A 24450-nucleotide genomic window follows, 5' to 3' on the forward strand; every position below is an offset into this window, starting at 1 on the left:
CAGTCAGTCCAAATACAGCAGAAGTGTAGAAAATAACAAGAGGAGAATGATATGCATCGGGTATATGGGGAATGAAGCTGGATGAAGGAGACATGTCCAAAATCCCACATAATAACCTTTATTAAAAATCTTAAAAATGAAATACAGCGCATCAAAACTGCCTATGATTAGCTTTGTTACTCACTGATATTAGCCCTCACTACGTGTAAATGTAACACTGTGATCCAACATAGATGTTTATGTAATTCTGATATTCAACAGTAAAGATACGATTTTTGTTAGTTTCCCCAGGTATACAGAAAGTACATATTCTATGGTAGCATTGTTCTACGTGTTCCATCTGTGTATGCACCTTAAACATCATCAGACATTCAGAGTTTTAGTAAAAACTGAAGATGGAATCGTCAGGAGATGCACATTTCAAAGAAAGGTGTTATAGAAAACCTGGCTATAAAGTAAACCCAGTAGAAAGCTTGATCCTCGGGTCATGTAAAAGAGTATTGCTTCATTAAAGTCAGTGAACCATTTATATCCGCTCAGGACCTAGCCCAGAGAACCACTTATTTCTTTGTTATAACAGAGTGGGAATCGTGCAATGTTACATAAATGTCAAAGCATCCTGTCAGGACTGATGGGTTGAGGGAAATCTCAAGTGGGGTTCCACGAGGATCTGTTCTGCATCCAGTGTTTAGCATCTTTATTAATGACCTGAATGTAGGCATAGAGAGTATACCGCTCAAGTTTGCGGATGATCCAAAGCGACGGGGGGTTGCCAATACTTTGGAGGATAGAGTTAACATTCAGTGGTATCCTGATAAATTGGAGAACTGGGCTATTGACGACAACAATGAAATTCAACAAAGACAAATGTAAGGAGGGGAAAAACAAATACACAAATATGGAAAAAGGGATAAGTGGCATGGCGACAGCAGCGCTGCTGAGAAGGATCTGGGAGTTGTGGTGGATCACAGCCTCAGCATAGTCAGCAATGCGATGCTGTTGCAAAGAAAGCAAATATAATATTAGGTTGTATTAACAGAGGATACAGCATGCAAGTCATGAGAGGTGATAGTACCACTCTACTCAGCACAGGTTAGGCCTCTGCTGGAGTACTGCATCCAGTTTTGGTCACCAATGTGTAGAAAGGATGTAGAGAAACTGGAAAGAATCCAGAGGTGAGTGACAAAGATGATCAAAGAGATTTAATGCAAGCCATACGAGCAAAGGCTAAAGGAACAGGGTATGTTTAGTTTGGAAAAGAGGAGATTAATGGGGAATATGATAGCGGTCTTCCGATACTTGAAAGGCTGCCACAAAAAAGATGGAGAAAAGTTATTTTTTTGTCACAGAGGGCAGAACAAGAGGCAGTGGGTTCAAACTACAGCATAGTTTATAGATTAAATTTCAGAAAAAACTTCCTAACTGTAAGGACAATAGCACGATGGAACAGACTGTGTAGGGAGGTTGTAGAAGTTTCTTTGACACTGGAGCTGTCTTGGATGGCTTAGATACAACAAATCATAGATTATGAGGGCTGGAAGGGACCTCAAGAGATCATCTAGTCTAACCCCCTGCTCAAAGCAGGATCAATCCCCAAATTGCCCCCTCAAGGATTGAACTCACAACCCTGGGTTTAGCAGGCCAATGCTCAAACCACTGAGCTATCCCTCCCCTCAAAATCCTGCATCTTGGCAGAGGGTTAGACTAGATGACCCTTGTGGTTCCTTCTAAACCTGTGAATCTGACAGCAAGTGTAATATATAACACTGTTTGTTGACCTAATTAACACCAATAAATTGCAACGCTTAATGTGACCCATATGTTAAGGGATATATTAGCATGACATTGGCACTCACTGCTGGGACATACAGAACTCTGAGTGATAATTGGGAACAGGGCATGAAATAACAGCGCAAGTGTTCATAGCGGCAAGGCAGGCTAAGGTACCATGTCAATCAACGGAAGGGCTGGTTTTCAGTGATTTCTATGCACTTCCTCTCTGCCATCCAGATTCCTAGAGGTCTCCTGATACTTGTGAAATGTTCTCTAGTATAATTTAAACCTTGTACCCATGGAAATTAATGTGGTTATATGTTCAAGGGGCCTTTAGATCCTCCTAGCTCTATTTATCCCTCCATAAAGCCACTGAGCAAATTGTGCTCCCTTTAAACTAGCTTGTTAACTGTGGCCCTCTGGTAAGAGGGAAATTGAGAGAGACAGTGATGTCCTGTAGGAAACCCTAGGAACAACCAGGTGTGGAGGAGGAGAACGTTTAGTCTCTGGTGTGTGTTCTGTGCGGGGTTTAATATACCTTTAAAGCTAGACCACAGGAAGGGAGGAAATTTGACCTTAAACAGCATGTGTAGCCTACTCGGAGTCACTTGCACACACTCCATCACCCATTAGTGGTTCCACCTGAATGTGGGGCCTCTGCAGCCTGTCTGCTTGGGGAATAACGTCTGAGCAAGACTCTAACCCAGATCCAGAGCAGCACATTTTATATGTCGGAAGGGCAAGACAGAGCATTACCTTCCTGAGATGCATAAGAGCAGCCCAGCATGAGGCTCTGACTGGACCCTGGCAGTTATGATTTGTAAAGCAGCAACCAAACTAAGTCAAATAGCCTCAAGCTTATCCTTGACTATTTACTAAGAGGTGTCTCACTTCCTTTTGGCCATGTGGTGTTCACCTGCCGGAAACCACGGTGAAAAAGGAGAAGAGACTGAGACAATGTGGCTGTCAAAAATACATCTGGGGAGACAACACTTTTCTAATTTGAATTTACAATAAATGCATGTGGGCAAACCTACCAGATAAGGATTTATTTAAGAAATTGGAGAAATCTGAGCTGTTTTCCCACTTCTCAGTCGTAATTCTGGTTGCATGTGTGTAGAAGGATACATGTCTAGGTATTTATGTAGTCCTCATTGCAATAGTAGAGCAACAGGAGCCTGGGCTTTAAAGTACAGTACCCAAACAAGGACAAAGATTTATCACATTGGAAATCTTTTCTCAAAGTTTTAAATTCTGCTTCACGTCATCCCCTGCTGGTAATTACAGCGGCTGCTCCATGTAGACTGAAGTCTTTCCAAGGATAGGAATCATGCATATAGTATTGTGTCTGAGGCTGGACATCGAATCATAGAAGATTAGGGTTGGAAGAGACCTCAGGAAGTCATCTAGTCCAACCCCCTGCTCAAAGCAGGACCAACACCCACTAAATCATCCCAGCCAGGGTTTTGTCAAGACAGGCCTTAAAAACCTCGAAGGATGGAGATTCCACCACCTCCCTAGGTAACCCATTCCAGTGCTTCACCACCCTCCTAGTGAAATAGCTTTTACCTAATATCCAACCTAAACCTCCCCCACTGCAACTTGAGACCATTGCTTCTTGTTCTGTCATCTGCCACCACTGAGAACAGCCGAGCTCCGTCCTCTTTGGAATCCCCCTTCAGGTAGTTGAAGGCTGATATCAAATCCCCTCTCACGCTTCTCTTTGGCAGACTAAATAAGCCCAGTTCCCTCAGCCTTTCCTCATAAGTCATGTGCCCCAGCCCCCTAATCATTTCCGTTGCCCTCTGCTGGACTCTCTCCAATTTGTCCATATCCTTTCTAAAGTGGGTGGCCCAAAACTGGATGCAGTACTCCAGATGAGGCCTCACCAGTGCCAAATAGAGGGAAATAATCACTTCCTTCGATCTGCTGGCAGTGCTCCTACTAATGCAGCCCAATATGCTGTTAGCCTTCTTGGCAACAAGGGCAGACTGCTGACTCTCATCCAGCTTCTCGTCCACTGTAAATCCCCAGGTCCTTTTCTGCAGAACTGCTGCTTAGCCAGTCGGTCCCCAGCAGTGCCTGGGATTCTTCCATCCTAAGTGCAGGACTCTGCACTTGTCCTTGTTGAACTTCATCAGATTTCTTTTGGCCCAATCCTCCAATTTATCTATCCCTACCCTCCAGTGTATCTACCTCCCACCCTCCGCCCCCCCCCCCCAGCTTATGACCTCTTCAGTAACTTGCTAAATAGATAAAAGCTTGGGAAAGTGGGTGGAAAACTGAGGCCAGAATGAAGTTTAAATTCTCCTACTACTATTAGAACTTGCCCTGGGGGATCAGCCGAGCACTGCAGAAGTGAAAACCATTGAGCTTGATATGTTATCGTGTTGTACTTCACACAAGAATAAAATCTCTAATATTTGTAAGATTATTAAAATTAAACTTTGTTGCAAAACAGAAGGCTGCTGTGTTTTTCACAATTCAAGGCATTTAGGGGACTGGGAGCCACCAAAGGGCAGCATTGGGGGGCTGTTTGTGGTGGTCTTTGGCTCGTAAGATTGTCATAAAAATTACGTTATCATAGCTGGCACTGTGATAGAACTAAATATTTGACTAGATACAGTTGTCATTGTGGAGCAGCCCTTGCATTGTGAACAGGGAGGGTTTTAGTTGTAGAATGCACACGACCTTCGTGGTGTTTAAAACCTGGCATAAAAGTAAAACCTTCTGCATATTTCATAACAACTTTTTGTCAGGTGATTGCAAAGGCGTATCAATAAGGGAGGCCTGAGTACAGCTGTGAAACTATAATACACCAAAAATGCATTTAATCATGTCTTTTGGCCAACAGAAAATGTCTGTTGGTAATTAGTTCTTCCTCTGCCAGACCTACTGGCATGGGAGAAATCCTAGTGGACTTCTGTTATTCTACATTTCTGGCTCCCATGTGCTGTTGTTTTGGAAAGAAGGACAGGAATGAAGTCATAAATAATAGGAATCTTAAGCTCTTGTATTTGCACAAGAGGAAAACATTTGTGTAATCAGATCAGCGTTCTAAGAGCACTTGCAAGATAAAAGTTTGTTTTGTGGTTGATGGGGAAAGAAAGGGTGGAGGCTCTTTGAAATACACTCATTAGGTTTCCGTAGGTAACAGTCAGTTTGCAAAGTATGTTGTATGTGCATTTGCATAGTGGGTTTTCTTTATACTGTGTTATTGGGATGCTGTTACATCAACCCAGATACACCTGCATTTGTACCACACTTGTTACATAGTCCCTGGGGCCCATGCCTTTGCCTTCTCCTGGTACCCATGAATAGTGCTCCATCCCCTGCATCCAAGGGGCTTCTTGACAAAGTGGAAGTAGATTTGAAGGCAAATGAACATTTTATGCATTATGAACAGATTTAAATCACAGCTCTCTTTCTGATGTGGGAAGGGGAGGCACAAATTACATTGAACTTGGGTGGAATTTCTGACCACCTTCTGCCACTCAGTGTGGCACTTGCAAGGTGCCACTCAGGGCCCTGTATATGTAGCGTGATGCAAAAGGCTGTGATCTGTGACTAAGATAAATGTTGTAGACTAAGATAAAGGTTTACTACTTCTCCATTCTGGGACTAGCAGCGGTTAGTCTAGAATCATGCAAAAGTGGCACTGTAGACTGGCTTGATCTTGAAGTCAGACAGGGCTGTAATCATGTGTGACAATCAGCTCTGCAGCCCTCGCTTTTCCTGAGAACTGCCAGGAATGCTCAGGGGCAGCTTTATCAAATACAGAGAGAATCTCTTTCTTTGTTGGTATGGGCTGTATTCTCTATATACATGGACTATATATAAAGGATGTGCCAGAAAGACCAGATCAGGATTTCAGCTCTCCAGAGTCTTGGGTCGTTTGAAGCGAGGGTTTGGTTTTGAGCCCGTCTCTAGTATATACTGGGATGTATATTGTATGTACTTCTGTGACTGTAAAAGCAGCAAAGAGTAACACAGCTACCCCTTTGATACTTCTGTGACTGTTCGCCTCTGCATACGTGCAACCAGCACCAGGCCATGACAGCCTGGATTCCATCATTAAGTTTATAAGGCCTACTGAGCTTTCTCAAGTTTTCTTTTATGCCAGTATCGACTGGAACGTTTGTAAATCATTATTCCAGCATGTCAGAGCCAAACAGGATAGCACCTCACATGAGACAAGATGAAAATGGTAGGGGAGAATTCAAAAGAAGGGTACAATATTTTTCACCTACATTTGTATATCGACTGTGTTGCTGTGACAGCGATGCAGACATTCTATTGCTCCTCCCTACTTATCTGACCTTTCTTGAATGAACAAGTCTCTCCTCTCTTTCCTCCATACTCGCTCCCTTCTGCCAGTGCCCCTTTGATGGTCCATTCATCCGCATCTTCCACAGCAACCTCCCAGCTTTATCCCATGTTACTCCTGTGCATCGAACACTATTCTTGAGCTAATAAGCCAAGCCTTCGCCCTTCTCCTTGTCAAATCCTCTTCCAAACCTACCTCTGCTGTAATGCCGACAAGAAATGGAGTGAACAAAGATTATAGAAAATCTTTGCTCCATCACTACTTTTTGCTGAGTGACCGTGTAATTACTGTAACAGCTCCTCATCTTCTTTACCTTATTCTATTTACGTGACGCCCACTCCTTTTCTACATAGTAGGAGCTCCTCACGAAACACATCCTCTCAATATCCCCATGAAGCTTTTTACAGATGGAGAGCTGATGGCTTGCACAAGTTCACGCATGCTTATGGCAGAGCCAGGAAATGTACCCAGGTCTCCAGCCAGAGTTTCATGCCAGAATAACTCTTCCCTCCCTTACCTTTCTCCCTTAATAGCACAGGCCAGGGACCCATGTGGTCTTGTATGTACTCTGGAGTACCCAGCATACTTTTGGGTGCTATAAAATAATAGATAATACTAAAGCATCTATTCTAAAAATACTGCAGCATTCTCCAGAGTAATATTCCCCAGGCACTATTCTATTGTAAGCTGTAGTATTTTAGGGATACTGACTATATTTTCAGATGTAGAAAATAGGGTGGAAATGGAAAAAAAATATTCCCTTTTGAGAGACTGGCTGATGGAGATGAACCAGCCCTTCCTGTTGTAACCAGAGGTGGATTAAGATTTATTGGGGCTCCAGGCACAAAGAATATTGGGGTTCCCCCACATCCCCACCATGGTGTCCCGCCTCTTGTTCCTCCCCTTCCCCCCATGGCCCTGCCTCTTGGCCTGGCCGGAAGTTGGGCCATGGTAAGAGCTGCCCAGAGAGCCTGGGCTGCTATGGGGAGCCCTGGACCCTCCACCTGTTCTGGACTGCGCGCCGTGCGGGGCAGGGACATGGGCTGGGGGCTGCTCTTGGCTACCTTGGCTCCCTGCCCAACCACCCCTCACCCCGGTCCCTCCTGAGGGACTCCTCACACGAGGCCCTGCTTGAGCAGAAGGTGGGGCAGCTCCTGGGCCTAAGAGCGGTGGAAGCAGTGCCTGGGGAGTTCAAAGGCAAGGGGTACCACTCCCACTATTGCCTTATCCTGAAGGTCAAAGGGGGGCTTGGGCCCATCTTGGCCCTGCGAGGCCTGAACCAGCACATGGTGAAGCTCAAGTTCCACATGGTCTCCCTGGCCTCCATCATCCTCTCCCTGGATCCTGGGGACTGGTACGCCACCCTCAATCTGCAGGATGCGTACTTCCACATTCATATATTCGAGGGGTACAGACGCTTCCTCCATTTCACGACGGGGCAGGAACACTACCAATTTATGGTCCTCCCAATTGGCCTGTCCACTGCCCCCAGGGTATTCACAAAATGTATGTGGGTGGTGGCGGCCCACCTCAGGCACTGGGGGGTTCAGGTCTTCCCAAATCTGGGTAGGGGCAGCAGGGCTCCGGTGGTGATTTAAAGGGCTCTGGGCTCCCCGCAGCAGCCAGAGCCCCAGACCCCTTAAAGCGCTGCCCGAGCCCCACTGCCGCAGCCCCGGGGTAGTGGCAGCAGGGCTCCAGCGGTGATTTAAAGGGCCCTGGGCTCCCCACAGCAGCTGGAGCCCTGGACCCTTTAAAGCGCCGCTGGAGCCCCGCTGCTACCATGCTATATGCGAACCCGTTTTATATCGGATCACATTATAGCATGGTAGATGTATATGTTATTAGTTGAAATTAATCAAAGATCTAATTAGTAGCAAGTTCAATTTTTAAAATATCTATTCACTAGGAAGTTGATTAACAATGTGACAAATAAATAAACTACAGAACAAGCAACTGTTATGCTCCTTTACATTTCATTTGGCATGACAACACAAGTATTTTTCACTCTGCCCTGTGGGATTGGTCATTAGGCTGATAAGGTGTCCAGTAAATTTGTCAAGCCTTATATGATTTAGTGATTGGTAGGTCTAGTCTAAATATAGTCACCATGACGGTGATAAAATGTGCAGTAAGGATACTTAGCTGGGGTGGCCGAATAGCAGCATTTTGGGGATTGGGAATTTGTTGTGGAACTTGATATTTTATGGCTGGAGACAGTATGTTTTAAATAGTTTTTCTGGTTTATTTTCTTTCATTATTTTATATAAAACAAAGAGGAAGTGAAATAATTGGGCCAGACCTGCAGCTTCTGTAAATCAGCATAGCTATATTTACACCATCTGAGGATCTGACCAAGTGTAGTGTGTATGTGTGTGTCTGCCTTTCTAAGGCCTTGCCAACACGACAGGGGGAGATCAAGCTAAGTTATGCAACTTCAGCTACGTGAATAACGTAGCTGAAGTCGACGTACTGAGATCTACTTACTGTGGGGTCCACACTACGCAATGTCGACTGGAGAGTCTCTCCTGTTGACTCCCCTTGCGCTTCTCGTTCAGGTGAAGGAGAGGAGTCCACAGGAGAACGATCTGCGGTCGATTTAGTGGGTCTTCACTAGACCTGCTAAATTGACCGCCGATGCATTGATCCCCACGTGTCGAACTCCGGTAAGCGTAGACAAGGCCTAAGAGGCAAGACAGGAACTCTTGAAAGTGGAGAGACTCTTTGCTTGCCCAGGAAGTTCCTAGTTCAGTTTTTACTCCTCCTGTTTCTAAGCTCCTTTTGCAGGTTAGGTCAATGGAGGATATAAACTGAACCTGGCTTTTCCTATTGCTGGCAATTGTTGTTTTTTGTCAGACATTCATAACACATCATATGGTGCAAGTGTAATATGGTTTGATGGCTGCTTACGATATCACTCCAGTGTCCAGTTGTAGAGTTGCTTCAAGCAAGATGGCACCTGCAGTGACTGTCGTTGGGGTGGCATCTACGACATATGGGGTTGCTTAGTTCATAGCACTGCAGGCGCTAGCCTCATTCCTTAGTAAGTGTCTAATCTGATGTGGGCCCTGTATCAGTATGTTCACTTTCTGATGTGAAAGAGTTAATGCACTGATAACTCCGGTCTCTGGTGAGATGAAATCGCTTTTAATATCTGTGCTCTTTGTTTTCCAGTCCTTTGAATAGCACCAAATTCTGATCAGAGTAATTTATTATGAGTATCAGTGTATTTAAGAGACCGAATGACTCAGGGGATTTGGATTAAGTAATAGGATTTTGAGTATTTAGCACCTTAGGTCACTTGTTCAGCTTCAGGTCAGGCTGCTGGTGCTAGCCCATGAATTGAGGTTACTCTTTGAAGTCAGGTGACCTGTGTGAAACAAATTGATGGTCCCAGGAGTCCACCTACAAATCCTTCATTAAATTAGCACCGTGGTTGACAGTGACAGAAAGGAGTGCCAGGGAATTAATTAGCCACTGAGACTGTACCATTCAGGTGGTAATTACATATTTGAATGATCCACTTTGTTGGGACAGTGTCGGGAAAGCTCATGCCGCTACTAAGCAGTGTCTGTTCTGTGACAACTTCAGAGCAGCATCATATAAATTAAAAAGCAACAAAAGGGAGATAGGCAGGGGCCTAACAATGAATAATAATCAGATGGTGTATCACTTCCTTATTGATTCCTTATCGCCCTGTTTATTTTTCTTTAGGCTGGTGACAAGCATTATCATCCGAGCTGTGCACGATGCAGCAGATGCAACCAAATGTTCACGGAAGGAGAAGAAATGTACCTTCAAGGTAAGGATGCCTTCATTCCCCAGCTGTGCCAGAAACAGGCTTAGGGTCAGACAGCCATCCAGGAAGTAGCATATCATCTGTGATCCTCTAGCAGCTCTGTTGATGTCTGGTAGCACACTCACTTGCCAGTCAGGAGCTATCCATTTTCATTTTTCTCCTCTCATAGTCATTCGAAGACATCCGCTGAGATCTTAGGTAACTGGGATTACAGCTGGCTCATCATCATTGATGTTCCCTGAGGGGTAGATGTCACCATCCTGGTGAACATTTCATATTAGGGTGCCCTAACAATTACCCCGCAGTCACTCCAAACTGTGGTTGCCCCAAATTGTGCTTTTAAAATGTATAGCCACAGGTAAATTTTATTGGTCAGCCCTTGAACTTTGGTGTTTTACATAATCCTCGATGAACAAATATATGTGGGACACCAGAATGAGTGAGAAATGGTTTTGACCAACCATTTTTGTTGTTTCCCCCTTCATTATTTTGATCATATAGTCGTCTTCTCTTTTGAAACCTCATCCAAAGCCTGTTGAAATCAGTGGAAAGCCTTCCAGTAATTTTAATGGGCCTTCGTCCAAATTGCGCGTGCGTATGTGTGTGATTTCTCCCCCACCCACCCATACTTCTGTAACTTCTATCTCTGAACCACTGTCTTTCTTCACGTTTGTTTTTCTATCTGAATTCCCCTTTTGTTTTGTCATGTTGCTCTTTTATCCCCATCTACTTACTTGTATGTTTACACGTTCTTCAATCTTTTTTCCCCATCCACTTCTTTTTTTCTGTCCATTTTCATGTGAAATTTCACAGTGTTGTAACCAACACCGTAGGGGTCTAGATCCAAAAGGCGGTCAGGGTGGGAGGGTGCCGAAGCTATTGTATGGGCATCGTGGGATTGCTACCCCTATTTCTGCCCTGCTACTGGCAGGGTGCTACCTTCAGAGCTGGGTAGCCAGAGAGGAAGGTTGCTGGCCGGGTGCCCAGCTCTAAAACCAGCGCCACTGTCAATAGCAGTGTAGAAATGAGAGTTGCATGGTATGGGGGGGTATCATATGTCCGGTTGCCGGCAGTCTCCTGCTAGAGTGGGGGGCTGACAGCTGGAGCCACAGCCTCCCCATGGCTGGGGCTGACTGCTGGAGCCATGGAGCTTCCTGCAGCCAGGAGAGATCCCGGAGGTAGGTCTGACCCACCCTGGGAGTGCCCCTGCAAGGGAAGAGGAAGTCTCGTCCCTCCCCATTCCCAGCTGGCTGGAACCCTGCACAGAGTAAGAGCCCCTGACTGCAAGCAGATTTCACAGGGGAGATCAGATTTCAGTCTGTGACGCGTTTTTCACGGCCGTGAATTCAGTAGGGCCCTAGTGATGAGTTAGAAAACAAAAGGGCGACACGAGGGTCTGAACAATGTGAACAAGTGAAAAGTAAATGGATTTTTCAACCAAAAATCAGTGGTGATGTCTGTCACTCTGTCTGGAGTGGTTCACAACCGTGAGTGCCAGCCTCCAGGCGACTGTCAAAAAGCAGGGCAGAGCCCCCGAATTGGTTGTAAATCCTGTAATTAGATTTCGCCAACCCAGTACTAAATGTGAACTCCTGATGCACTATAACCGTCTTACCATGGGGTCACAGATGGTCCCCTTGGGCATTCCAGTCAATCTCGCTACCCAGCGAGGCTGGACTTAATGATAGTTGGTTGCCATACACCAAAGATCACAAAAGATTCAGGTTGCTTTCAGTCCCAAAAGACCAGTCACTTACCCCAAGTCAATTTGTTCCTCCGATCTCTCACTAAAGACAACTCTTATAGCCACTCCTATAGTAAACTAAGGATTTATTAACTAAGAAAAGAAATGAGTTATTTACAGACTAAAGCCGGCAAACATATATACACAACTGAGTTAGTCTGTGGTTCCAACAGATGACAGATTTATAGTAATCTGTCAGCACTGAATCTCTTTTAGGGCTAACCCAGGTTGACCCTGGGGATCTCTGCTTCTGTTTCCTAGCTCCAGCAAAGAGAGAGAGAAATTTTTCTTGTGTCCCTGTTTTATCTCCTTCTTCCAGCATTCAACAGATGGTCTTTCTTGCATGTCGCACCTTCAGCGGTGTGAGAGGGCCATTAACCAAGTCTTTGTATCATGATGTTCCACGATGGCCAATTTAGTTTTCATAACCTGTCTTGATGAGTGGTGGACCATTCCTCCTGACTGGTTTCACAGGTTCAGAGCTAGCGATTTTACAGTTATAAAGCAAAACGTACATATCACCTTATCGCATGGGATGCAGACATTGCAAGTGAAATGAATGCATGCAACAACTTACAAGCATTCCATAGACTTTAGACACTAATCCTATTCTGGTAAGTCTAGTATCTGTCTTGAACAATACTAACGTACAGGTGAGCTGGTCTGGTTTCCAGCTATGAATTTGTCAGGGCTCAGCTGATGCCTACCGCCTTGGCAAGAGCTGGCACCTGGTCTGCCAGCATCACAATGTCAATGGTAGGAAGGGCTGAACTGATGTAACTTGCACCAGTCTGGCATGCAGTGAATGGGGAAGCATACTCTGATTGGGGATTCCTTGGTGACCCAGTCTAGCCGTTGGTGTAAATGCAACTCCTAAAATAGAGACATAGAGTTTAAGGGCAGAGGGGGCCACTGGATCATCTAGTCTGACCTCCTGTATATCACAGACCACCAACACTACTGAGCACACTCAAGCCAATGAGAACTGTACCCACATACACCTTGGTGATAAATTTAGCCCAGGGGGATGGCGCAGGAGAGGTGTCTGGCTCCTTCAACTCCATTTCTTTCACGCTATGTCCCTGCCTTCACCTCCCTGGATGCAAGTTGCACTCTTTTTTTCTCCACCTAATGGCAAATCAGTGCAAGTTACACTACTTTGCTGTTTACAACTGTTTACTTACCAACTTACTGCACTGATTGTATCATCAGGCCCTTCAGGAAGAATTTTACCTGCTTGCTGCAGGCTGCATTTAGCTTGTTGGATCTAAGTACCGTGTACCTGAAAGTCTTTCCTATGCTGAAAGTCCCTCTTAGCTTCAGCTCATAGGAATATGGTGAAGCCATCAGTATAGGTTCCCCAGGGGAACCAGTTCCCCCTGCACCGAATGGAGCGGTAGTAGCTTCCCAAGCATTTTGCTGCAGGGGGAACAATTGCATATCGTAAAATGAGTGAAAGCAGGAAGCTCCCTCCTTTCATAATTACCGTCTCCACTGGGCATTGTCTGTGTCTGCATCTCATTCCTCCATTGCTCTCTGTGTAAGAACATGAATGCAATCCTTGCCCCACGGTGAGTTCTGGGGCCAGGATTTCATCCAGTGTGTTTATTGATGGCTACTTGAATGTTACATCTAATGAAAACAGAGGAAACCTGCAAAAAGAACAGTGTGTTAAAACAAACAAACCCACCTGTGTTTTCCAGCCTCAAATTATCTTTCTATAATAATGGGAGAGAGTCTGTGGGTTTGCCTGGGGAAATGAGGAATAGCACCAAAAATTTTCTTTCTCCCGCGTGTTTCCGTATAACACATTTCTCTGTCTCACCCAGGGGATTGGTGCCAAGGTGAGACGTTGCTTAGTGTTCAGAGCGTGCCTGCTGTAGTTGGTTTTCATGTAGCCTTTCATGCTTTCCAGGCTTATTCTCTTAACCCGAGTTTGTAGATTTCAGAGCTTGCTCTGTGTTGTAGTGCCGGTGCATGCAGGAAAAAAAGTTGGACAGCTGAACATTTTGTTTGGTGTCTGCCAAGGGAGCAAACAAACGCATGGTAATGGAGGGATTAACAGCAGTGTACTGTAGAGTTTCCAATAGAAAAGTAATTAAACTGAACTAGGATGGGTCTGGAAGATTTACATAGCTCTGAGCTATTTCAAAATAAATGAGCACATTTGGGTGGATAAAACCTAGAAGCCGTGGTTGGCTTGAAGTACGGGACTGCAAAATAGTCACATCTAACCTCATACCCACTTGATCTGAGTTTGGGTTTGAAGTTTGCTGTGTTTCAAACCTCTCATTGGGTTTGTGAACCGATATTGAGGTTGTTAGCTCTCTGAAAAGCGCAGCTCAACTCCATGCCACTCTGCTTCCCCCCAGAAGCCGGGGAACTGCCCCCCATCCAATTCTGCCTAAGGAATGTTCACATCTAGAGGCCCCATTGTGCTACATGCTGGACACACACATAGTCAGACCCAGCCCTTGCCCCAGAGAATTTGCAGTGTAAATATTTAAGACAAAGGGTGGGAGAAAGGAAATCTGTTTTACAGAAGGAGAACGGAGTCCCAGAGAACGGACGTGAATTTCCCCAGGGTCCCACAGGCAGGGCCGACTTTAGGAAGTGTGGGGCCCAATTCGAACAGTTTCGACGGGGCCCCGGCAGGGATGAATTAAAAAAAAACAAAAACACATGTTAAAAAATACATGGGGCTTGTACTCACCGGGAGGTGCTCTGAGTCTTTGGCGGCACTTCGGCAACGGGTCCTTCACTCGCTCCAGGTCTTCAGAGGCACTGAAGCACCCGCTGCCGAAGTGACGCCGAAGACCCAGAGTAAGCGAAGGACCCGCCGCTGAAGTGCCGCTGAAGACCCGAAGCGCCGCCAGGTGAGTAAAAATTAAAAAGGCGCCTCTAGCCAGGGAAGGGATTCTCACTGAGCCCGGGACCCTCTTAGGAATTGGTGGAATAGGCCTAAAGCCGGCCCAGCCCATAGGGAGTCTGTGGCAGAGCTGGGAACTCTCTTGAGTCCCATTTTAGAGCCTCATGAACGTTCCTGTTCATCAGGCCTTTAAGTGAACCTTCAAGGGCTGGTTTCCTTCCGACCTATGCAGGGTTTGTACAGCCCTGGCTCTGAGGCTGGTGTTTCGGACATGCCATCTTTTGTTATGCTTCCCCCTGTTCACTGAATGCTTCCCCTGCCGAACGAGCAGTTTCTTCTCCTTCCTGGGCTCAGACTCAAAGCTAGACATCTGATGCTGTGATTCAGAGTCCGCGTGTTCCTTCCAGTCTCCTGTTGATGCTGTTTACATTGTGTGCTGCTGGCAATTGGAATCACTCCTGACGGTTTGTGCTTCAGCACAAGAAAGGGACCTTTTGAAATAAAGGCCCCCCTCGGAGCTGCCCCGACCCGTACCTTTTAACTTGGCCTTTGTTGGGAAGGATCTCCTGTGCCTGCACGTGAGATAATATTCATGCTGCAATGCCGTAGATTTTAGTGTTTCATTGCGGATGCAGAGGAGTGGGGTGGGGAGGATCTTTCTTGCAGGCAAACATTTGGCTCCATTGTGGTTGGAATGGTGCTTTGGCTTTGACCACAATAGGGTGCAGTCCAGATGAAAAATCCATTTGGGTTTAGCCTCTGCTCAGAAGCAGTTTCAATCAGGATAGTAACTGGTGGCAGCATTTCAGTCCTTGAGAGGATAAACTGTTGTGCGCCACAGACAGAGAACAGGAGCGACCCAGGTACCACCAATGCCCGAGGGAGGGAATTGATTAGATGAGCTATGCCCAGATGATCCTGGCAGGCGATCCATTCCCCAGGCTACAGAGGACAGTGAAACCCTACCCCCCAGATACGGTTCTTCAGTGTATGGGAGGAACCCAGGTATGGAGGGATTTTAACCACCCTGTCTGCAGAACCTGAGCCTTTGGAGCTCCTTGTGCATCCCTGGGCCGCAACATGTGGGAGTGGGGCTGAATCTAACCCTACGCAGACCCACTGGCTAATGCCCCTCTTATAACAGCAGGGGAGGTGTGACCGGGGTGCAGCCTCAAGGGTGCTGCACCACGGCCTAGGGGAGAGGATTCCTTGCTCACCGGGGTGCCCTCCTGAGCTGGCCACTCAGGCATAGTGCAGCAGTCAGGATTTTAGCACAAAACATGCTGTGCTGTTTCTTTCTCTGAGTCCTCATTGCATCCTGCACTCTCAGGGATGGTGAGTGTGGGGTGGGCTGGGATAGATTAGGTCAGGGTTGGCCAACCTCAGCCTGAGAAGGAGCCAGAATTTACCAATGTACATTTCCAAAGAGCCACAGTGATACGTCAGCAGCCCCCCCATCTGCTCCCCAGCCCCCAGCGCTTCCTGTCTGCTGGCATTCCCCACCAATCAGCGCCTACTCCCCGCACCCACCACAGTCAGCTGTTTCACTTGCTCAGGAGGCTATGGAGGGGAGGGAGGAGGAACGAGGACATGGCAGGTTCAGGGGCAGAGCAGGGGGCTGAGCAGTGAGCACCGCCGCCCCCAGCACATTGGAAAGTTGGCGTTTGTAGCTCCAGCTACCGGAATCAGTGCCTAGGTAAGGAGCCACGTATTAACTTCTGAAGAGCCGCATGCAGCTCCGGAGCCACAGGTTGGCCACCCCTAGATTAGGTGATGCTAGGATTATAATACTCTGCACTTACTGATGATAGTGCCTTCCATCCAAGATGCTCCAAGACACTGAGGGTACGTCCAGACTACCCGTTGGATCGGCGGGTAGCGATCGATCTATTGGGGATCCAGGGGCAGCTCCAGGCCCCAGCTCGCCAAGCGCGTGCTTGGGGCGGCACGCCACGGGGGGCGTTCTGCCGGTCGCCGGGAGGGCGGCAGACGGCTCCGGTGGACCTCCTGCAGGCGTGCCTGCAGAGGGTCCACTGGTCCCGCGGCTTCGGTGGAGCATCCGCAGGCGTCCCTGCGGGAGGTCCAACGGAGCCGTGGGACCAGCGGACTCTCCGCAGGCACGTCTGTGGGAGGTCCACAGGAGCCGCGGAACTGGCGACTGGCAGAGCGCACCCCGTGGCGTGCCGCCCTGCTTGGGGCGGCAAAATGGCTAGAGCCGCCCCTGTGGGGATCGATATATCACGTCTCGTCTAGATGCGATATATCGATCCCTGAACGCGCTCCCGTTGACTCTGGAACTCCACCAGGGCGAGAGGCGGAAGCGGAGTCAACGGGGGAGCCGCAGCTGTCGATCCCGTGCCGTGAGGACGGGAGGTAAGTCGAAATAAGATACGTCAACTTCAGCTACGCTATTCCTGTAGCTGAAGTTGCGTATCTTACATCGACCCCCCCCCCCAACCCAGTGTAGACCAGCCCTTACAGGTGTTAATGAATTGAGCCTCACAGCACCACTGGGGGGTAATGAAGTATTGTTACCCCTTTTTGACCCAAGAAGTTAGCTGATTTTGGGGGTCTTGTGGATTGTTTCCACTAGGAGGAGAAATTGGTGATGGTCAGGTATTTCTCTGATACAATCCTGTTTGTTTACGAAGTCCTGCTTCCCTGAATACAGGAGGAATCAAACAACTGGAGATAGTTTCTTTACTCGCGGTTCCAAGCCTCTTTCAGCCAGCACTATACCAAAAAGCTCTCTTTTTTTCTCAAGGTCATGCCACCAGGGTTCCCTATCTGTGTCTGAGGCTTCTTTGCTCCTCTCGGTTTCTGTTGCTTTTCTCACACTCACACTCACACACATCCACCAATCAATGCCAGTTTTAATTGGTATTATTACTGTACATCCCTTTTGCAAATGAGAGAAAAGGTGAAGGGACTTAGTGGGAAGGGTTTACCCACGACTGCATAGGAAGCTAGACATAGGACCCACTTCCCCTTCTCTCACCTCTGTGACCCAGCCACAGATCCAGCCTCTTTCTCTGACCCACAGCAACATGACTCTTCTAGCTGCAACATCATATTCGAACAGATCCTATCCCTGCTGCACAGGATTGTGCGTGAGGTTTAATTCACTCATGTGAAAAGTACTTTGAGACCCTCAGATAGATGCCACTGTAGGCTGGCAAAGTCTGTTTTTAATTCTGTTGCATTTCTCACATGCTGGGGTGGAATTTGTAGGTTATTCCCAGCACATTGCGATGCAATGAGGGGTCTGTCTAAGTATTGTAATGTTCTCCTCTCTGTGACCCGAAGTCATCTGATTTACTCTGAGTAATGCATTATTTTATTCCAGGTTCCACTGTATGGCATCCCGACTGTAAGCAGTCCACTAAGGCAGAAGATAAGTTACGGGTAAGATAAACAAACAGGAGGTAGACACTAAGCTCAGTTACGCTCCAGATAATTTGCACACACAGTAACTGATCTTTCTCCTTGACAGAATGTGATTTCCTATGGTTTTTATTGCCCCACCACGACAATCCTGGTAGCAAGTACAGTGTTTTACTCCAGAGGTGCTGCTGCGCATCCTGTGTTCACCATCTCAATGTATTTGTTCCAAAGAGGGCATTGTCTCCAGGACATTGTTCACCTTACAGCGTGAGGGAAAAATCTCAAGGGAGTAATGTGAACAAAGCAAATGTGTCAATGAATCTTTTTATTTTCACACAGTCATGACATCTCTGTACCTTGTTTGTCAGCTGTGCTGTGTTCTTTAGAGCCATTTGCTGCGTTACTCAGCATGGGCTGATCTTCCTTCACCAGCTAAATGAACCCTTTAAACCTAATTTATCCTGTTTTGAATGCTAAGAAGAAATATGCTTAATGCTAGATGTGCCCCTCAATATTTAGGACCACATTTTAAGCCAGCCTGAACCAAGACTTAACATTTGTGTGGCCAAACTTTCTGGATCAGATTCTTGATGACTTCAGTGGCGCTAAACTGATTTACGCCAGGTGAGAACCTGGCTGTGTGTGTGAGAAGTGCCAACAGGCCTTTGTGGGCACTAGTGGGTTAGTTCACCATGCAGTCGGTTACCCTGTTTGTGTTTGCACGTGCCTGCTCATGCGCAGAGATGAGAGAGTGTGCGCCTGTGAGCCTGGTGAATGTTTCTGGGCTCAAGTTTCAGAGGCTGCAGATGAAAAATGGGCCAAGAGGCACTTTGGTGAATGTACGTTGCACATGGTGCTGTGTTCATGGTGTGCTCAGTTCGTAGTAGTTCTCTTCTTACGAAACGTGATGCTGGCGCGCCACACTGGACAACATTCTCCTTAGCGTGTTTACTCTGAATGTAGCTAACATGCTGTTATTTTTGTGGGGAACAGTCCAGCGGCAGATTCAGACCTTCAGGAAAATGTTGGGGAAGCAATGCAAAGCAGAGCTTTAACAGATGCAGCCCGATCCAGCACTGGCAAGTTGTTCTGAATAGACGCTTTCTCAGAGAAGACTTTCGCACTTCAAAACTGGGTTATTTTTCATCAGTTATTTGCTGCTGAAAATAACCATGTGAACACTTTAGGGTATGTTTGCACGGCAAAAAGAACCCCATGGCAGCGAGTCTCAGAGCTTGAGTCTACAGACTCAGACTCGTGTGATGGTGCTAAAAATAGCCATGGAGCTGTTGCAGCTCCGGCAGGAGCTGGGGCTCTGAAGCCCGCGGAGAGGGGCGGATTTCAGAGCCCTAGCTCCAGTGTGAGCCCAAATGTCAGCACGACGATTTTAGCATTGGAGTGCAAGCCCCGCAAGCCATACTCTATAGACCCAGGCTCGGAGACTGGCTGCTGTTGGGTGTGTTTGCCATATAGACATACTCTTAAGGTATGTCTGCACTGCACACTGAGACCGGACTCCCAACCAGGTTTCAGACCAAACCCCACTTCCATCCACATACAGATCAGTCTGTCTTGGGTCAGCCAAGCCCTCAGGACTTGTGTCCTAGGACCCTCCGGGGGTGGGTCCAAGCCTGAGTCCGTGTCCAAGCCCTGACCTTTTGCAGTGTGGATGCAGGTCAAGCCACAGACACCAGTCAGAAGGTCTGCATAGTGTAGTATGTCCATCTTAGACATACCCTTATATATCTGGCCACATGAACTATACATGATACTATAGTGTGGCCTAGTGGATGGAGCATTGAACTGGAACATACTTCTGTTTTATTCCTGGCTCTGTCACTGGCCTACTGGGTGACCTTGGGAGAGTCACGTCACTGTTCTGTGCCTCAGTTTTCCCATCTGTAAAATAGGGATAATGCTACTGACCTCCTTTGTACAGCACTTTGCGATCTACTGATGAAAAGTGCTATCTAAAAGCTAGGGATGATTTTTATTGGGAGCTGATTCTGCTCTGATTGCTGTAAATCAGGTATAAATCTAAATCAGTAGAAATACACTGGTATCAGAGGAGAATCAGGCCCACACTGTAGTGTATGGGTGACACAGTTAACTATTTGGATTGATCATTGCAGATTCATGCCATTTGGTTGCAAATGTCTGTAGAAATTACTTTACAATTACAGAGAGTATGATTATTAAATAGTAGAGGTGGTCAAAAATTTTCAAAGATTTTGAATTTTTTTTTCTCAAAATTTGTAGTGACATATCATCACCATTTTCCTCTCCATAGGAAGAGAGGGGCTGGTCCAGCTTGGGAAATCTTGGAAGTCAGTAAGCATGTTAAAAGAACAGGAGTACTTGTGGCACCTTAGAGACTAGCAAATTTATTTCAGCATAAGCTTTCGTGAGCTACAGCCCACTTCTTCGGATGCATAGAATGGAATACACAGACAGGAGATATTTATACATACAGAGAACATGAAAAGGTGGAAGTATGCATACCAACTGTAAGAGTCTAATCAATTGAGATGAGCTATCATCAGCAGGAGAAAAAAACTTTTGAAGTGATATTTGAGATGACCCATAGAAGGTGTGAGGAGAACTTAACAGAGGGAAATAGATTCAATTAGTGTGATGACCCAACCATTCCCAGTCTCTGTTTAAACCTAAGTTAATTGTGTCTGATTTTCATATTAATTCGAGTTCAGCAGTCTCTCAGCATGTTCAGCATGTTGGATGTTCTCTCAGGCCAGTGGCTTTCACCACACTGAATTGTGTCATTTGTACAAGTACAGCTGTCCATGACCAGCGTATCACGGCATCAGCCGATACCAATTATCCAACGCTGTGACATTCGTAGAAGAGTCAGTTCTTTCAGGAGAAATTTAAGGAAGTGATTGTTGCCCTAGTAACAGACAGTCTGGGTATTTTGATGCCTCTTCCTCTAAAATTAGAAGGTGGAGACATGCCCTTATGTGAAGTGTGCTCTAAAACCGTCAGCCCTTCCCTGATTGAGGACCAGTGGGTTGAGCTGCTGGTGAACTGCTGGGTGGAAGCCGCTGTAGATTGTTAGGCTTTTAGGCTGATTTAGGGCTCATTGCTCATTCAGCTGTATGGGTGTAAAACAGTGTGTTGTGGCAGTGATTGGGAGACAGACTGCTTGTATTTATTGGCGTGTGGCTTGTATACAATATGTTCCCTTGTCAGTGACCCAACAGACTTTTAATTGTTTCAAAGTATTCCTGACTACATCACTGCCATTGCAAATATACTCCAAGCTGACCTTTTAAACCTTCTGGCTTATTTCCAGTCCCCATGAAACTGCAGATGTTCCTTCCAAATCTCTTTACTTTTTCTTTATACATCAAAGCCAGCAAGTACTTTTCACTCAGATAATCTTAACTGAAATCAGTTAAATTAACAGAGACATTCACACCTGTACAATGTAAGAACACTGCCTTGAAATGGCGGATGAGAGTGCTTGTGACCTCATAGTATTGGGCAGGACCAGATTTTCTGGTGACGTGGACTCTTCACTGCTGGATTTCCTTTCCCTTTGAAACCAACCAAACTTACTGTTGACGCGGCTTCAGAAGTCCTTGGCAAGCTCTGTTTTATCTCAGTGACTTTAACTAGAATACAAGTTAGTCAGCGCTCTCGCTAGCTAACTCTTAGGTCAGGGGAGGGCAAACTACGGCTCGCGGGCTGGATCCGGCCCGTCAGGGCTTTCAATCCGGCCCGCAGGATTGCCAGCCCTATGGGGCAGTGGGGATAAGGCAGGCTCCCTGGCCCCGTGCTGCTCCCGGAAGCAGCCGGCACCATGTTCCGACGGCCCCTGGGGGAGGGGGTGCAGAGGGCTCCGTGCGCTGCCCTCACCTGCAGGCACCGCCCCCCACAGCTCTCATTGGCCGGGAACAGGGAACCGTAGCCAATGGGAACTTCGGGGGTGATACCCGCAGGCGAGGGCAGCACGCGCGGAGCTGCCTGCCCCACCCCAACCCCAGGAGCCACTGCTGGACATGCTGGCCACTTGCAGGGGCCAGGGCAGACAGGGAGCCTGCCTTAGCCCTGCTGCGCGCCACTGCCACCCCGGAGCCGCCCGAGGTAAGCAATGCCGGGCCAGAGCCTGCACCCCAAACCCCTTCTGGACCCCCCCAAGCCTCTGCCCTGAGCCCTCTCCTGCACCCCGCACCCATCCTGCACCCCAACCCCCTGCCTCAGCCCTACATTCATGGCCCTGCATACAATTTCCCCACCCAGATGTGGCCCTCGGGCCAAAAAGTTTGCCCACCCTTGTCTTAGGTGGAGTTCATAAAAACAAGGGTTGCTTAAGACCTTTTTCCCCATTAGATTTTTGTGTGGCGTGTTATGAAGCCAAAACAAGCAGGAAATAAAGCAACTCTACATAAATGCCAAGCATTTTCTTTTCTTTTATTTTTTTTACAATTGTCTGCCAGTTGGTGATTCCGCAGCTAACCATATGTGACATTGATGTGACACTGCACACAGTTTATTGTCCAACTTAGTGAAAGGGGGTATTAGTAACTGTGTTGCAAAAGACCTTGAACTCTTGATGTTTATGTGCTGTTCTGTATCCAGGAGAAACATTGCTTTTTTTTCACTTTTTTTCCCTCTTATATTTCATGGCAGCATTCCTCATCTGATTTCTTTTATCCAAAGAGTCTGGTTCTGCGCAGACCACGCTCTACAGAGGTTTGCTATTGTGTTTTCATACAGTTGTTAATAGCCTTCTTTATTGAGAAGATTTCCTTATTCTGCACTAGTGTCATCTGCTGATGCTGATGCTGCTTATCTCACTCAGCTTTCTTTGCCTTCACTCACCCCTTGGAGCACAAACTTTGTCTTTTGCGTTATGAAATGCATCTTGTTTGCTATTTCCTACTTCTGCTTAATTTGTTTGTTTAATATGAAGGTTCTGTTTGTTTTTTAAGCACACAAAAATTGCCTTTTGCTCTTTCACTTTGGTGTCATTATTCAGTGGGTTATAGAAAGTGGTTGTTCTGGAATAGAAAATTACAAATGCAAACACTACACTAAAGATCTGATCATACGAAAATTATTGTGACTTTACACAGCTGGTTGGGGAAACTTTCACAAATAGTGTTTAAGATTTTCATGAAAAAAATTCATTGAAATATCCAATTCTGGAAAAGTGTTGCCCAGCGTCAGCTGACTATTTTAACTGAGCTAAACTGGTTAATAATTGTTTTGTTAAGTTTCTATTTTTGAATGGTTTCTGAGCATGGCCTGGTTCGTGTGCTGCCCATTAGCTCTTGCCACCATGTAGGCAGTGACTTGACCTGTGGCTTATCCGAGTTGGAGTTATGAAGCCCTCTCTTATCTCTTCATTCTGGGTTGCTTTTCTTCCTCCAGACTTCTCTGAGTCCAGCAGGTACAGAGTGTTTGATATTTTCCTGCAGCATAGTTTTCTAGGGCTGAATCCCATTCAAGTCAGTAGAAAGAGGCCCATTTTTCAGGAAGAGTTGGCTCAAGGCTATACCCAGTTTCCTCTATGATGCTCTGTTCCTGATTTAATTCTGGGAAATGCAGTCCTGAACCACTCCTAAATGTGCACCTTCCTGCATGTTGGTTAACAGAGCAATCTAACAACTTGGCATGCTTGCTAACAACTATAAAGATGCTCTATCACTGGTTTGGGATGAGGAAATGTTTCTGGAGAATTAGGCTTGATGCAGTCAGATATTAAAGGTTCTAGTTAGTAATCTATAGAACGATTGCATTAGTCTGTTAGACTGTGGTCAAGACTTTTGAATGGCTGTACCCTTTGCTTTGTGTGCATTCGATGATGAGATTTCAGATCAGTGGTGTTGAAACCCAACTTTATCCAAAAGTCCCAGGATAAAAAAATGAATGTTATCCAAGGTATTAGAAAAATAGGACAGGAAATAGGTGAGTGCTCACTGCCAAAAATAGAGAAACTGTCTTCTCACAATGTAGAATCCATGGGATGAAGGTAATTTAGGATCAAATACCGCCCTCTGACTTGTGCAGGCATCCACCTAATCAAAGTCAAGATCTGCCCTGATTTGTACTCTGGTTGCCCAGGGTGTGATACAAGGCAGAATTTGGCTCAGTGATCTCTCCATGTGCCAGATACTCTGCAACCATCACTATACTACTTTTGTATAGATCTTATTCTCTACTTCTTCCTCAGAAAAGTCAAATGTCCATGAGGTAAAGGAATAAAAATCTTGCCATCCACCATTATCTTGTCTGACTTTAGGAGTGAAGCGCATAGTTTAGCCATTAAGAATCACACCATTACCTGCCTGTTAAAAGGAACACAGCATTAATGATGTATGTGTCTGAAAAGGTTCAGTCATGTGCTTGGTCCAGTTAACCATACTGGTGCTAGATTTGCCCATTACTTTGGGGTATGCTCATTTATTAGGGTTACTCTTCGGGGGGTGGGGTCTGTAATTCTGTCAATGTACTGCTGTGTCACTGGCGTTCTCATACGGAGCTCTACTTCTCCTTCCTGCAAGTTCCCTCCCAGTGGAGCCATCCTGCAGGAC

General features: G+C 46.4%; 1 protein-coding gene across 15 annotated transcripts in view; it reads left to right on the forward strand.

The window, feature by feature from the left end:
• ABLIM1 (actin binding LIM protein 1) overlaps window positions 1-24450 on the forward strand; it is a 206504-nt gene that overhangs the window by 120926 nt on the left and 61128 nt on the right. For 9 of the 15 annotated variants that reach the window (XM_045022891.1, XM_045022892.1, XM_045022899.1 and 6 more), the window contains exons 7-9: window positions 9812-9899; window positions 17856-17914; window positions 22544-22606. In XM_045022891.1, coding sequence (XP_044878826.1) covers window positions 9812-9899; window positions 17856-17914; window positions 22544-22606 — 210 coding nt within the window. The remainder of the gene's footprint in view (window positions 1-9811; window positions 9900-17855; window positions 17915-22543; window positions 22607-24450) is intronic. The other 6 variants (XM_045022894.1, XM_045022895.1, XM_045022902.1 and 3 more) reach the window with 1 other exon arrangement.

This window comes from Mauremys mutica, chromosome 7 (assembly GCF_020497125.1).
Source record: "Mauremys mutica isolate MM-2020 ecotype Southern chromosome 7, ASM2049712v1, whole genome shotgun sequence".
Classification (NCBI taxonomy): domain Eukaryota; kingdom Metazoa; phylum Chordata; order Testudines; family Geoemydidae; genus Mauremys; species Mauremys mutica.